Source organism: Nerophis lumbriciformis, linkage group LG20 (assembly GCF_033978685.3).
Source record: "Nerophis lumbriciformis linkage group LG20, RoL_Nlum_v2.1, whole genome shotgun sequence".
NCBI classification, from domain to species: Eukaryota; Metazoa; Chordata; class Actinopteri; order Syngnathiformes; family Syngnathidae; genus Nerophis; species Nerophis lumbriciformis.
Window position 1 is genome coordinate 44,121,085 of NC_084567.2, and position 15,717 is coordinate 44,136,801.

Sequence of the window (15,717 nt, forward strand, 5' to 3'; positions counted from 1 at the left end):
GCAAAAAACTCCAAATAAGTCACGGCGTGATGTGACAGGTGGTGACAGTACACCTACTTTGAGACAAGAGCTATAGTGATGCATGCTTGGTTATGCTTTAAAGTCATATCCAACAATTGCAATAACGACGTTTTATTGTCTACTGAGTTTAATTTTTTAATGATTTCTGCGGGGGGTGTGCCTCCGGATTTTTCAAACGCAAAAAATATGCCTTGGCCAAGAAAAGGTTGAAAAACACTGTTTTAAAGGCCCATGGCACATTCTAATAATACTATTCAAATGAACAAAAACATAACAAAAGTGAAAAAAAAAAGCTTAAAGATTAAATGTAATTTAGAAAAAGTTGAAATGTTGACTAATAAAACAAAGCTGTTTTTTTTTTTCTTTCAAACTGTCATTGCTCAAAACATAATATTGAATCAAAATCAATGTTATTATGAATTATTGACCTATCCAAGGTTCCCATTACTTCACATCAAATATTACACTAAGAAAAATATTTTTGGTGGAAGATTTTGCAAATTTGGTAAATAAATAACCCAACAATTTATATTTTGTTGTTTTCTTACTGTACCGAAAATGAACCGAATTGTGACCTCTAAACCGAGGTACGTACCGAACTGAAATTGTGGTGTACCGTTACACCCCTAACATTTACACAACGTGACAACTCCACGGCATAACAAACGCATACTTTTTGGAAGTGGGACTGTGACCTGGTTAACATGGAATACATTTTAATCACCATTTGTTGTTCAATTACCTTTTCACAACTCTAACAAGTCATTCTTTAATTAGCACAACTCTTGGGAATACTTTGGAAATGGAAATCCAATTCCTGGCCCAAACGTCTAATTTCCAGGGTGACTTTCAATGGTTTATTCATGAATTCAATCACGCCTTAGGAGTTCTTGGAAGTATAAAAGACCTTGAACATGCCTTAAACAAAATGTGCCTGTAAGGTACTGCTGCCAGTCAATGTCTTTTTATGTCAAAGCTTTGAATTCCCATTTCAAATTGAATGAAAACTCACCCCATTTTTCGGGTATGCCACCCATCCAGGGTCTCCCATCACAGAGCGGGAATCCAGCAAGTTGACTGAAAGATGAAAGAATTAGTTGGTCAGTAAAAATGAACAAACCAAAACAAGTAAGAAACATTAGCGGTTAAATGAACTCTAATCCATGCCTCGTAGAGTTGTGGGATATCGACAATATCAATTAAACACATTTGGCTATGATAGAGATTTGAACCCTGTCCTCATGTCATGATAATGCATGTTGATCACATATTCAACTTAATGTTTCTGCAAAGTGCAAAGCCACTTGTAAGTCAGTCATCCTCGCCTCCAATGCGGACAATAAACTGTTTCTTAAAAGTACCATTATCACTGGAGGAGAAGGAATACCTAAACAAGCTACATTACGCACCGTATGTTCATTCATTTATTTATTTATTTCAGGCATCCATCCATCCATCCATCTTCTTCCGCTTATCCGAGGTCGGGTCACGGGGGCAGCAGCTTAAGCAGGGAAGCCCAGACTTCCCTCTCCCCAGCCACTTCGTCCAGCTCCTCCCGGGGGATCCTGAAGCGTTCCCAGGCCAGCCAGGAGAGATAGTCTTCCCAGCGTGTCCTGGGTCTTCCCCGTGGCCTCCTACCGGTCGGACGTGCCCTAAACACCTCCGGGTGGCATCCTGACCAGATGCCCGAACCACCTCATCTGGCTCCTCTCGATGTGGAGGAGCAGCGGCTTTACTTTGAGCTCCCCCCGGATGACAGAGCTTCTCACCCTATCTCTAAGGGAGAGCCCCGCCACTCGGCGGAGGAAACTCATTTCGCCCGCTTGTACCCGTGATCTTGTCCTTTCGGTCATGACCCAAAGCTCATGACCATAGGTGAGGATGGGAACGTAGATCGACCGGTAAATCGAGAGCTTTGCCTTCCGGCTCAGCTCCTTCTTCACCACAACGGATCGATACAGCGTCCGCATTACTGAAGACGCCGCACCGATCCGCCTGTCGATCTCACGATCCACTCTTCCCCCACTCGTGAACAAGACTCCGAGGTACTTGAACTCCTCCACTTGGGGCAAGATCTCCTCCCCAACCCGGAGATGGCACTCCACCCTTTTCCGGGAGAGAACCATGGACTCGGACTTGGAGGTGCTGATTCCCATCCCAGTCGCTTCACACTCGGCTGCGAACCGATCCAGTGAGAGCTGAAGATCTTGGCCGGAGGAAGCCATCAGGACCACATCATCTGCAAATAGCAGTGACCTAATCCTGCAGCCACCAAACCAGATCCCCTCAACGCCCTGACTGCGCCTAGAAATTCTGTCCATAAAGGTTATGAACAGAATCGGTGACAAAGGGCAGCCTTGGCGGAGTCCAACCCTCACTGGAAACGTGTCCGACTTACTGCCGGCAATGCGGACCAAGCTCTGACACTGATTATACAGGGAGCGAACTGCCACAATAAGACAGTCCGTTACCCCATACTCTCTGAGCACTCCCCACAGGACTTCCCGGGGTACACGGTCGAATGCCTTCTCCAAGTCCACAAAGCACATGTAGACTGGTTGAGCAAACTCCCATGCACCCTCAAGGACCCTGCCCAGAGTATAGAGCTGGTCCACAGTTCCACGACCAGGACGAAAACCACACTGTTCCTCCTGAATCCGAGGTTCAACTATCCGGCGTAGCCTCCTCTCCAGTACACCTGAATAGACCTTACCGGGAAGGCTGAGGAGTGTGATCCCACGATAGTTGAAACACACCCTCCGGTTCCCCTTCTTAAAGAGAGGAACCACCACCCCGGTCTGCCAATCCAGAGGTACCGCCCCCGATGTCCACGCGATGTTGCAGAGTCTTGTCAACCAAGACAGCTCCACAACATCCAGAGCCTTAAGGAACTCCGGGCGGATCTCATCCACCCCCGGGGCCTTGCCACCGAGGAGCTTTTTAACTACCTCGGCAACCTCAGCCCCAGAAATAGGAGAGCCCACCACAGATTCCCCAGGCCCTGCTTCCTTATAGGAAGACGTGCTGGTAGGATTGAGGAGGTCTTCGAAGTATTCCCTTCACCGATCCACAACATCCGCAGTCGAGGTCAGCAGAACACCATCCTCACCATACACGGTGTTGACAGTGCACTGCTTCCCCTTCCTGAGGCGGCGGATGGTGGTCCAGAATTGCTTCGAAGCCATCCGGAAGTCTTGACGCAATGACATAAAAAAGTACAAAGTTGACAACACATAATAATATAAATGAATATAGGGCAAAAGGTAATGTATAGTATGTAATGCATGATTGTCCAGTTTTGCCTGAAAGGGAGTGGGAAGAAGATAACTTATTTAATCCCACCCCCAGTTCTCCATTCAGTGATTATTCACATGAGTTTCACTCTTACTTTGTTCAAGGATTATAATACACATGTTGTATCACTAAGCAAGAGCTCTTGATTGTAAACAGAGATGGGCGGATCGCTACAAATATCGACAGTAATGAAAGTATGAAACCAATTTATTGTCAATTCTCCAGTGGTTAGATCAATGTTTTTTCATTATAAAAACACAGTGTTATTTTGTCATGTTTTTAGTGTTTACAAACTCAGGAACTAAGTCCCTAAAACAGGAGGATTTTAGGGGCCACATTTATTTATTTTTCTAAAAAAATGAAATGTTTCCAATTCCATTGGTTAAACGAGGAATAGAAGCAACAGAATATAATTGAAAGCTGTTTTCTAATCAAAGTATTCAATTAATTGTTGCAGCCCTAAGTATAATAAAAGTCAATAAGGACATCATTTTAACATGTCATTGATTTTGTTTTTATTTGATTGGCGTATTTTCCGGACCATATGACACACCGGATTATAAGGCGCACTGCCGATGAGCGGGTCTAGTCAGGTCTATTTTCATAGAAAAGGCGTACTGGATTATAAAGCGCATTAAAGGGGTCATATTTATTTTTATTTATTTTTATGAATGTAAAAGACTTCCTTGTGGTCTACATAACATGTAATGGTGGTTCTTTGCTCAAAATGTTGCATTGATCACTGGTCCCCAACCAACGGGCCGCGGCCCGATACCGGTCCGTGGATCGATTGGTACCAGGCCTCACAAGAAATAAAAATAATAAAATAAAATTAAAAAAAAAATAAAATATATATATATATATACATTTTTTTTTTTTTTTAAATGTTTATTAAATCAACATAAAAAACACAAGATACACTTACAATTAAAGTTGCAAGCAGCGATGGACGGGACCGACTTTGACGGCACATAAAATCCAAACCGGAGCAGTAATTAAAACTCTTTCGTCAACTTTTAATCAGAAGGGTACAATCTCTCTCCTGTGCTAGTTTGAAGCCGACATGACAAACGAGGAGATAATGTTTAAAAAAAAGGTGACTGTTTTTAACCCAACTTTTATTTTGAAGGGGGAATTGCAAACTTCCTGTTGATTTTTGCTGGGGGTTCTCAATGAATGAAATGTAGGTCTAAGGGAGACCTACGTAGAGGTTTTTGTTTCATGTCTCTACGACATTCCTACTGGAAGTTACAGGCGGTTTTGTCTGTTTTCTTCCAAGAGCAGCTTTGTCTGTTTTATTCCTAGGGGACGCTAGAGCGCAATTTTGAGTTTTGGGGTTTGCTTTTTTTTTTATTAGATCGCAATTATCGCCAGTCCTGATGTGTGTGTCCAGTTTGGTGAGTTTTGAAGCATGTTAAGGGGGTCAAATTACAGCTCAAAAAGGCAAAAGTGACTGTTTTTAGGAACTTTTAGTTTTGAAAGGGGAATTGCCAACTTCCTGTTGATGTTTGCTGAAAGATGTCAGTGTATGAAATCTAGGTCTAAGTGAGACCTACATAGATGTTTTTGTTTCATGTCTGTACAACATTCCTACTGGATGTTACAGGCAGTTGTGTCTGTGTTTTTTCCAAGGGAGCGCGAGAGCGCAATTTTGAGTTTTGGGGTTTGGTTTTTTGATTAGATTGCAATTTTCGCCCGTCCTGATGTGTGTGTCAAATTTGGTGAGTTTTGAAGCATGTTAAGAGGGTCAAATTACAGCTCAAAGAGGCGGCCGGTATAATAATAATAATAAAACCTTACAATTACAATAGGGTCCTCTGTCCCAAAGGGACATTGCGGTCCCTAATTAGTGCACCAACCCAAAAAACCTTCCTCCCCCATTCACACTCATTCACACAAAAGGGTTGTTTCTTTCTGTTATTAATATTCTGCTTCCTACATTATATATCAATATATATCAATACAGTTTGCAGGGATACAGTTCGTAAGCACACATCATTGTGACGAAAATAAATAAATAAATAAGTAACATACAGTACATAATAATACCTGGGATTTATATAGCGCTTTTCTAAGTACCAAAGTCGCTTTACATGTAGAACCCCTCATTCATTCACACCTGGTGGTGGTAAGCTACTTTCATAGCCACAGCTGCCCTGGGGTAGACTGACGGAAGCGTGGCTGCAATTTGCGCCAACGGCCCCTCCGACCACCACCTATCATTCATCATTCAATTCACCGGTGTGAGTGGCACATGTCTGCATACTGTACATGTCTACATACAGTACATGTCTACATACTGTACATGTCTACATACTGTACATGTCTACCTACAGTACATGTTCACATACTGTACATGTCTACATACAGTACATGTCTACATACTGTACATGTCTACATACAGTACATGTCTACATACAGTACTAAGGCTGAAACGACGCGTCGACGTAGTCGACGTCATCGGTTACGTAAATACGTCGACGCCGTTTTTGTGCGTCGGCGCGTCGCATATTTACGTCACACTACTGTCATGGCGGAGCGCAAAGCAGACGATGCGAGCGAGGGGAAAAAAGCACGCCAAAAGTCGTCAAAAGTGTCTGAGTATTTCAATAAACGGCCTAATAATGTTGTTGTATGCACACTGTGTCGAGCGGAAATGGCCTATCATAGCAGCACAACGGCTATGAACGAACATTTGAAAAGAAAACCCCCGACAGCGTTCTTGCCATCACCATCAACAAGTCATTCGTCCGCGTGCGTATACGTTGTCATTATTACACAAAAACATGAATGTGTCATTTGTATCTGCGTTGTAAATTCATAAACTAAAGCACCTTTTGCTCTGAGAGGCGAGTTTGGCGTGCCTGTTCAGTGTTTACAAAGACGCGCTCCTCTTTAACGCTGTGGAGAGGCGGCGGCGGCGAGCGAGCGGCGAGGCGGGGCGCGCCGGGAGCGACGCCGCAAGAGACAGGGGACGACGAGCGAGCGAGGAAGAGGAGCTGAAAAGCGAGGAAAGAAAGAGAAAAGAGTTGGAAGAGAAAAGACTTTGTGTAAAATTAAAAGATTGTAAACCTGGCAAAGCCGTCTGGCGTTCAGTCTGTCGGTCCTGAAAGAACCCCACGGCACAAGACGTGTCACAAACGCTAACGTTAATTAGTTGTGCAAATACCTTTTACAACATTAACAGTTACATATACTATGTACAAACCAACAATTAACTTTCACTTTAATCATACTATCATTGTTGTGTTATTAAGCAAAATAAGCAATACTTTTACTTTTGTTGAAATGTTTACACTGTACACTTTTTTGTATTGGATGTTTAGCTTTATTTTTGCACATTTTAGCAAATAAGCAATACTTTTACTTTTGTTGAAATGTTTACACTTGTTACAGAATATTTCCGTTTTGCACTTTTTTGTATTGGATGTTTATCTTTATTTTTGCACATTTTAAAGCAAAATAAGCAATACTTTTACTTTTTAAATGCTTATACTATTCCAGAATATTAAGATTTGCACTGGATGTTTACTTTTATATTTGCACATTAAAAAGCAAATAAGCTACTTTTAATTTTGTTAAATGTTAAAAGTTTTAAATGTTTACATTGTTACAGAATATTTTGTCATGTTGTTGTCAATGTTGACTGAGTGGCCATACTTTTTTTTTTGTAAATAAAAGCCATGCCTTTTGAAAAAACTGGCCTATATTTATTTTTTCCTCTTCATTTTAAATAAAAAAAATAATCGGTAAAAGGAAAAATAATCTATAGATTAATCGAAAAAAATAATCTATAGATTAACCGATTAATCGAAAAAATAATCTATAGATTAATCGATAGAAAAATAATCGTTAGCTGCAGCTAACAGTACATGTGTACAGGTGTCTCTCCCTCACTGGCTGTCAGAAAGCATGACATCACTGCATGTATTCCCATCAAGCATCAAAGTGTATAAGAAATGCCAAAGTGATTATGGTTGACATGACCTTCAGTTGACATAAGTGAAGGCGTAAAGAGAAGACTCAGCTCAAACATAACTATTGAGATCTTCCTCCATCATGGTCTTCATTGAAAGCTGTCAGGACCAAGGAGCTGACTGCAGCACTTTACCAAACATGTCTCCTATTGGAAGTTCTGTCTCAGAGACCCCTTCCATTTGTTGCCTATAAATAAACGCACTCAGGAAAATGCTTTTGTCTAAAGAGAATAACAAAGGATCAACACAAGGAAGTGCTGACCAGTCCTGACTTATTGAAGGAGTATGTCAAAGTAGGACTATAGAAGACTCTGCATCTGCCTCACGTGGCTTGCTTTCACGAGGTTCTAGAAGGATTTTCTGCAAAAATGATACACTGAAGATATTACGCAGGTCACATTTAAGAACAAATTATAAACTTTTCTATTAACACTTGTTACATTTTAGTAAATCACCCTGACCTTTAATTTTGGTCTACAGTTTTACATTTATATCTATATATTTATTTTATATTTACTTAAATCAACAACAGAGCAGCATCGTCTCATCTGTGGCTCACTAGTGCAACAACAACGCCAAATCCCGTGAAAAACCGTCCGACCGGAACTCTCTAATAACTAAAGTTCCTTGGGTGAATAATGTAAACTCACTACACCGCTAGTTTTTAGCGCTTCCATAGCGAGTCTATTGACAGATTAAAGTTACAAAGGTTATATTAGAAATGGCAACAGCAAAAGATGAATGCATGACAAAAAGATAGAGAAAAATAAGAAGCTTATCGACTGCGGCTTCGACAGGGACTACAGTGGCGGACGCGCGTGCATTTTCAGGACTTATGCAGATCCCAAATACACATCAGCAGGTACCAGAAGGTAAGAAAAGTTGGTTTTGAATGATATTGCAAAACAAAACACCAGATAATACGTATATCTGCTAATAGCTGCCATTCTGCAGTCCTTCTACACACACTATAGTAATACTTGTATGTTGAAGCACAGTACGTCTGACTATGGTAGCTGTAATGCTCCGACAATCCATGAAGCGATGACGTCACACTTATTTCGCTCTGCTCCAGTTGAACTTTCTCTTCTTAAAAGCTGCCACTGTCCTCTTAATATTTGTACATTTCGTAGATGGCTGTCCACGGGTATATCTGGTTGCATCCACATCACAGACATGCTGACAACACTCCAGACAATAGCGTGCGTCTTGTTTTCATCCGTGTTCAGCAGCACTGTTTTCAGTGATAAATGTCTTTTTTTGGTGGTCGAGTTTTCGGCACGTCAATAGTGGGCAAATAATAGGCTATATATATCCAGTCAAACTGTAAGGACCTGCTCGTGTTCATGTTTAATGTTTTTGTGGTTTGGATTTAATGTCAGTTTTTCCCATGTTTGCAAACTACCGTCTCTACTTGAAAGTTGATTGGCGGAGAATGAGGAAGTGTTTTTGTGTGTCCGGGGGGGCAGCACGGACTCACGGAGACAAAGGTGTAACTTGTTGGAATTGGGCCATTTGTAATCTGAAGATTGGTAATAAAAGTTAAAAATAGCGTCGGACATTGTGTATTTTCTTCTGGGGGCTACAATATATTATATTACAATTATTATTATTATTATAAAAATTTTTGTTTCAAGTAAAAAAAAAACATATTTTCAAGGTGTGGCACACACACACACACACACACACACACACACACACACACACACACACACACACACACACACACACACACACACAGACAGGCATCAATACGGAGGAAACATAAAATGAAACATACAATCTATTAAATGGGCAACATTTGAAGAAATAATCAAAGATGTAATTCTACACATTGTGATGGGAGTTAATTTAACGGTTTCTTATTACAAATGCAGTGTTTTTAAAAGTTGCAAGTGATAAACGATTATTTAGTGAAACCAAAAGAGATGTAAAACTGCATAAATTAGAGATGCATCAATAATGGATTTTGAATTGAAACGTAGCTCCTGAATCGTAATCGTAATCGTGAGGTGACCAAAGATTCCCTCCTCTAAGAGTTACAGTACAAATCAATATTTATGAATTAATTAATCATCTTTGTTGCTAGTAAGCACGTGCCTACAATAGCGTAAGCTGCATTTAAAAGGTGATGGAAATATGAGAGCCATTAAATATGTACGCTTTATTATTCCACCAGTCGACTAATCCATAAGATAGTCGATGACTATGAAAATAATGGTTAGTTGCAGCCCAGGTAGATAATAGTTGTTGTTATTATATACTACTGACTTTGTCTTGCTCAAACAATTGTATGTCATTACCGAGAATAAGGAACTTGTTTAAATATCGTTAGTGTTAATATCGTTATTTATGTCAGCTGATCTCACTCATGGCTGATTGGTGGTGACAGCATAAGAAATAACTACCGTATTTTCCGCACTATTAGCCGCACCTAAAAACCACAAATTTACTCAAAAGCTGACAGTGCAGCTTATAACCCGGTGCGCTTTATATATGGATTAATATTAAGATTCATTTTCATAAAGTTTCGGTCTCGCAACTACGGTAAACAGCCGCCATCTTTTTTCCCCGTAGAAGAGGAAGTGCTTCTTCTTCTACGCAAGCAACCGCCAAGGTAAGCACCCGCCCCCATAGAACAGGAAGCGCTTCTTCTTCTACTGTAAGCAACCACCCGCCCGCGTAGAAGAAGAAGAAGCGCGCGGATATTACGTTTCATTTCCTTTGTGTGTTTACATCTGTAAAGACCACAAAATGGCTCCTACTAAGCGACAGGTTTCCGGTTCATGAAAAGACGCAATCTCTCCATCCGCACACGGACTACTATTTCACAGCAACTGCCTAAAGACTTTCAAGAAAAGCTGTCTACTTTCTGTGCATATTGTAAAAACAAGATAGCTGAAAAAAAGATCCGGCCAGAGAACATTATCAACATGGACGAGGTTCCACTGACTTTTGATATTCCTGTGAACCGCACTGTGGATGCAACGGGAGCACGTACGGTGAATATTCGCACCACAGGGAATGAGAAGTCGTCCTTCACTGTGGTTCTAGCTTGCCATGCTAATGGCCAGAAACTTCCACCCATGGTGATATTCAAAAGGAAGACCTTGCCAAAAGAGACCTTTCCAGCCAGCGTCATCATAAAATCTAACTCGAAGGGATGGATGGATGAAGAAAAGATGAGCGAGTGGTTAAGGGAAGTTTACGCGAAGATGCCGGGTGGCTTTTTTCACGCAGCTCCGTCCATGTTGATATACGACTCCATGCGCGCCCACATCACGCTGGTTTTTAATATATTATTAAAGTTTGACTGACCTATCTGACTGTTTTTTTGACATTCCTTTAGCGCAGTTAGATGCGGCTTATAACACGGGGCGGCTTATAGGTGGACAAAGTTTTGAAATATGCCGTTCATTGAAGGCGCGGCTTATAACCCAGGGCGCCTTATGGTGCGGAAAATACGGTAAGTCATTAGTGTAATCAATCTCCTGTTTGACTTCATGCATGTTGAGACTGAATCTTTCATTAAATGCTCCTTGGTCAGACAACACATCAATTAAAAGTTCAATTGTAGCAGACTTTGAAAGAAATGATGCTTCCTTTTTCCAGCTTTGAGTCTTTATGCTCATATTTGGAACCTTGTTTTGTTAACAATGTACATCAACCTGAGACATGTTTTGTTAACAATGTACATCAACCTGAGACATGTTTTGTTAACAATGTACATCAACCTGAGACATGTTTTGTTAACAATGTACATCAACCTGAGACGTGTTTTGTTAACAATGTACATCAACCTGAGACATGTTTTGTTAACAATGCACATCAACCTGAGACGTGTTTTGTTAACAATGTACATCAACCTGAGACATGTTTTGTTAACAATGTACATCAACCTGAGACATGTTTTGTTAACAATGTACATCAACCTGAGACGTGTTTTGTTAACAATGTACATCAACCTGAGACATGTTTTGTTAACAATGTACATCAACCTGAGACGTGTTTTGTTACTAATGTACATCAACCTGAGACGTGTTTTGTTAACAATGTACATCAACCTGAGATGTGTTTTGTTAACAATGTACATCAACCTGAGACATGTTTTGTTAACAATGTACATCAACCTGAGACGTGTTTTGTTAACAATGTACATCAACCGGAGACGTGTTTTGTTAACAATGTACATCAACCTGAGACGTGTTTTGTTAACAATGTACATCAACCGGAGACGTGTTTTGTTAACAATGTACATCAACCTGAGACGTGTTTTGTTAACAATGTACATCAATCAATCAATCAATGTTTATTTATATAGCCCTAAATCACAAGTGTCTCAAAGGGCTGCACAAGCCACAACGACATCCTCGGTACAAAGCCCACATTTTTTGTTAACAATGTACATCAACCTGAGACGTGTTTTGTTAACAATGTACATCAACCTGAGACATGTTTTGTTACCCAATCCAAGATTGCGAGTTGTCTCGTATCAGTGTTTGTGTCCTGCTGACTGCCAAGGGCGAACATCGAGTACCGTGACGCAGACAAAGCAGAGACAGGGCGATATCACGAGTGTCAGCACATTTGCATTTCTGAATAATCATATATTGTGTCTAACTGAGATTCCTTCAGCAGCAGCCTCAGTGATGTAACCAGGGACCTCTTGAATAAATAGAGGAGCACATGGGACTGTACCTTAGAGCGTACGTGGGAACTGAAACTAAGTGTACAGCCCAATACGTCTCTCCTCATTGAGCCAAATTGAACTCTGTCTCTGCACGATTCCTTGCTTCTTGTCTTTTTAATAGACGTCATCAGTGTTTGAACCTGACACAGTGGTAAAGTTTAGATCCAAGAAGGAAAGAAAAAAATGACATATGCATATAAATGTGTTTTCTTTTGTATTATTTTTGTAATGAATGAAGTAACGTTTATGACTGTCATGACTTGGTCTTGGGTGTTTGCTTTTCCGGGATACAATGGAAAGTTGGCTCGGGCGAGACGGGAATGAAGGTACATGATTTATTAATACATCAAAAAAAGTACAAACGAAAAGCGCGCACAGTGGCGGAGAATAAACTATGAAACCAAAAAGACTATAAACATGGAACAAAAACTTACTTGGCTTGGACAAAAATAGATGCATGAAGAATGGACATGGAAAGAATGGACACAGCATAAATGTGGTGATGTCGTCAGGACGAACAACAGAAAATGAAAAACTTAAATACTACAGACATGATTAACGAAAACAGGTGCGTGACTCAAAACGTGAAACAGGTGCGTGACGTGACAGGTGAAAACTAATGGTTGCTATGGTGACAAACAAGAGTGCACATTGAGTCCAAACGTGGAACAGGTGAAACTAATGGGGTAATCATGGAAACAAGACAAGGGAGTGAAAAGACAGAAACTAAAGAGTCCTATAACTAAACAAAACATGATTACACAGACATGACAATGACAACCTTTTTCCTACACACAATATAGACTGTGAGATATAACAAGATAATGCATTTGTTTTCATAACTGCTACGAAAAAGTGGGACCCCAAAAATGTACCGTGGGACCCCGTTTTTATGACTGGATGGGGTCCCTGGGACCCCATTTTGACGATTCCTAGCGCCAACACTGAATGCGCATCAACCTGAGGCATGTTTTGTTAACAATGGACATCAACCTGAGACATGAAATATACAGGTAAAAGCCAGTAAATTAGAATATTTTGAAAAACTTGATTTATTTCAGTAATTGCATTCAAAAGGTGTAACTTGTACATTATATTTATTCATTGTACACAGACTGATGCATTCGAATGTTTATTTCATTTAATTTTGATGATTTGAAGTGGCAACAAATGAAAATCCAAAATTCCGTGTGTCACAAAATTAGAATATTACTTAAGGCTAATACAAAAAAGGGATTTTTAGAAATGTTGGCCAACTGAAAAGTATGAAAATGAAAAATATGAGCATGTACAATACTCAATACTTGGTTGGAGCTCCTTTTGCCTCAATTACTGCGTTAATGCGGCGTGGCATGGAGTCGATGAGTTTCTGGCACTGCTCAGGTGTTATGAGAGCCCAGGTTGCTCTGATAGTGGCCTTCAACTCTTCTGCGTTTTTGGGTCTGGCATTCTGCATCTTCCTTTTCACAATACCCCACAGATTTTCTATGGGGCTAAGGTCAGGGGAGTTGGCGGGCCAATTTAGAACAGAAATACCATGGTCCGTAAACCAGGCACGGGTAGATTTTGCGCTGTGTGCAGGCGCCAAGTCCTGTTGGAACTTGAAATCTCCATCTCCATAGAGCAGGTCAGCAGCAGGAAGCATGAAGTGCTCTAAAACTTGCTGGTAGACGGCTGCGTTGACCCTGGATCTCAGGAAACAGAGTGGACCGACACCAGCAGATGACATGGCACCCCAAACCCTCACTGATGGTGGAAACTTTACACTAGACTTCAGGCAACGTGGATCCTGTGCCTCTCCTGTCTTCCTCCAGACTCTGGGACCTCGATTTCCAAAGGAAATGCAAAATTTGCATGGTTGGGTGATGGTTTGGGGTGCCATGTCATCTGCTGGTGTCGGTCCACTCTGTTTCCTGAGATCCAGGGTCAACGCAGCCGTCTACCAGCAAGTTTTAGAGCACTTCATGCTTCCTGCTGCTGACCTGCTCTATGGAGATGGAGATTTCAAGTTCCAACAGGACTTGGCGCCTGCACACAGCGCAAAATCTACCCGTGCCTGGTTTACGGACCATGGTATTTCTGTTCTAAATTGGCCCGCCAACTCCCCTGACCTTAGCCCCATAGAAAATCTGTGGGGTATTGTGAAAAGGAAGATGCAGAATGCCAGACCCAAAAACGCAGAAGAGTTGAAGGCCACTATCAGAGCAACCTGGGCTCTCATAACACCTGAGCAGTGCCAGAAACTCATGGACTCCATGCCACGCCGCATTAACGCAGTAATTGAGGCAAAAGGAGCTCCAACCAAGTATTGAGTATTGTACATGCTCATATTTTTCATTTTCATACTTTTCAGTTGGCCAACATTTCTAAAAATCCCTTTTTTGTATTAGCCTTAAGTAATATTCTAATTTTGTGACACACGGAATTTTGGATTTTCATTTGTTGCCACTTCAAATCATCAAAATTAAATGAAATAAACATTTGAATGCATCAGTCTGTGTGCAATGAATAAATATAATGTACAAGTTACACCTTTTGAATGCAATTACTGAAATAAATCAAGTTTTTCAAAATATTCTAATTTACTGGCTTTTACCTGTAATCAATTCCCAACTTCCCAAAATAAAAGAATGTCCTTCAACATGGGAAAGAAAATGACCGCATGCACAATGGCCAAACTTTGTCCAAATAAATGCATCATGTGAAGACTAGCAGGCTACTTGCTAATAACAACAACAACAATGGCCCTCATCACCTGCCATCAACATGCACACAGCAGCGTGGGAACACAGGTGAGCTCCTGCTGCAGGTGCATCTTCCCTCCTGGAGATCTTCCACGTGATAATAGACTGTTGGGTCAACTCAGGTGACATGTCATCTAGTTTGCATCATCTGCTGATAAGTCACCTTTATTATCTTGCATTATCTTGACAGTGCAAGATAAGAACAGCTGGCCAATGACTTTGTGACATGTTTGAAGAACTAGAATGTAGTCAACATGTTTGCACAATGTCACTCCACCAAAGTCCTGACATGCCCAGCAGGAGTGTGTGAGAAGAATTAGTGTCTTACCTTCATGAGCAGAGTGTGAGAAGAAGAAGAAGAATGAGTGTCTTACCTTCATTAGCAGGGATGCAGCACACCGCAGCACAGACTAAGGTGCCCACCAGCAGCCTCACGCCACAACTCCTCCAGCGGTCCTCCGTCATGGCGCATCCAAATAAGCCGACAAAGACGGCGGACGGGCGGGCAGTGCGGTGCCTAAAAGGCGTGCGGAGAAGGCATGGTGGAGGTTGGTGCTCGCCGGGAGCTGGTGGACGTGTGCGGAGGAGAGGCGGGAGAGCAAGTGTGCGCGCACAGGCTGGAGGGGGCGGATGGAGGGGGGCGGGGCTAAGAGGAAGCGCTGTCCAATCACAGAGCAGCCACAGGTAGACCACACACTCCTTGTGAATATGATGTCAAAGTCCTTTTTTTTTTTAAATGTCAAACTCAAAAAGACATCCCTTGCAGGAGGGGGCGATAAAAATGAAAAATGATAAATATGATTCACTCGAGTTATACTTTTGAAGAAATTACTTTTAGTTTTCACTTTTGCATATTTTAGTATTTTAAGTTCAGTTTTTTTTCCAGATTCAAAACGTTTTTACAGTTGTTTTTTTTATAGTAATTTATTTATTTCTCTTGGTCCACATTTAGTGTGGCGTCAACTGAGAGGGGCGTGGCCTCCTGACAGAC

General features: G+C 41.2%; 1 protein-coding gene across 1 annotated transcript in view; it reads right to left on the minus strand.

The window, feature by feature from the left end:
- Window positions 1-15,276, minus strand: part of LOC133619703 (ephrin type-A receptor 5) — a 222,676-nt gene extending 207,400 nt beyond the window's left edge. Inside the window, exons 1-2 of the mRNA XM_061980927.2 lie at window positions 15,101-15,276; window positions 1,034-1,098 (exon numbers count right to left, since the gene is read on the minus strand). Of these exons, the coding sequence (XP_061836911.1) occupies window positions 1,034-1,098; window positions 15,101-15,191 (156 nt within the window). The 5' untranslated portion in view covers window positions 15,192-15,276. The remainder of the gene's footprint in view (window positions 1-1,033; window positions 1,099-15,100) is intronic.
- Between the last annotated feature and the right edge of the window lie 441 nt (window positions 15,277-15,717).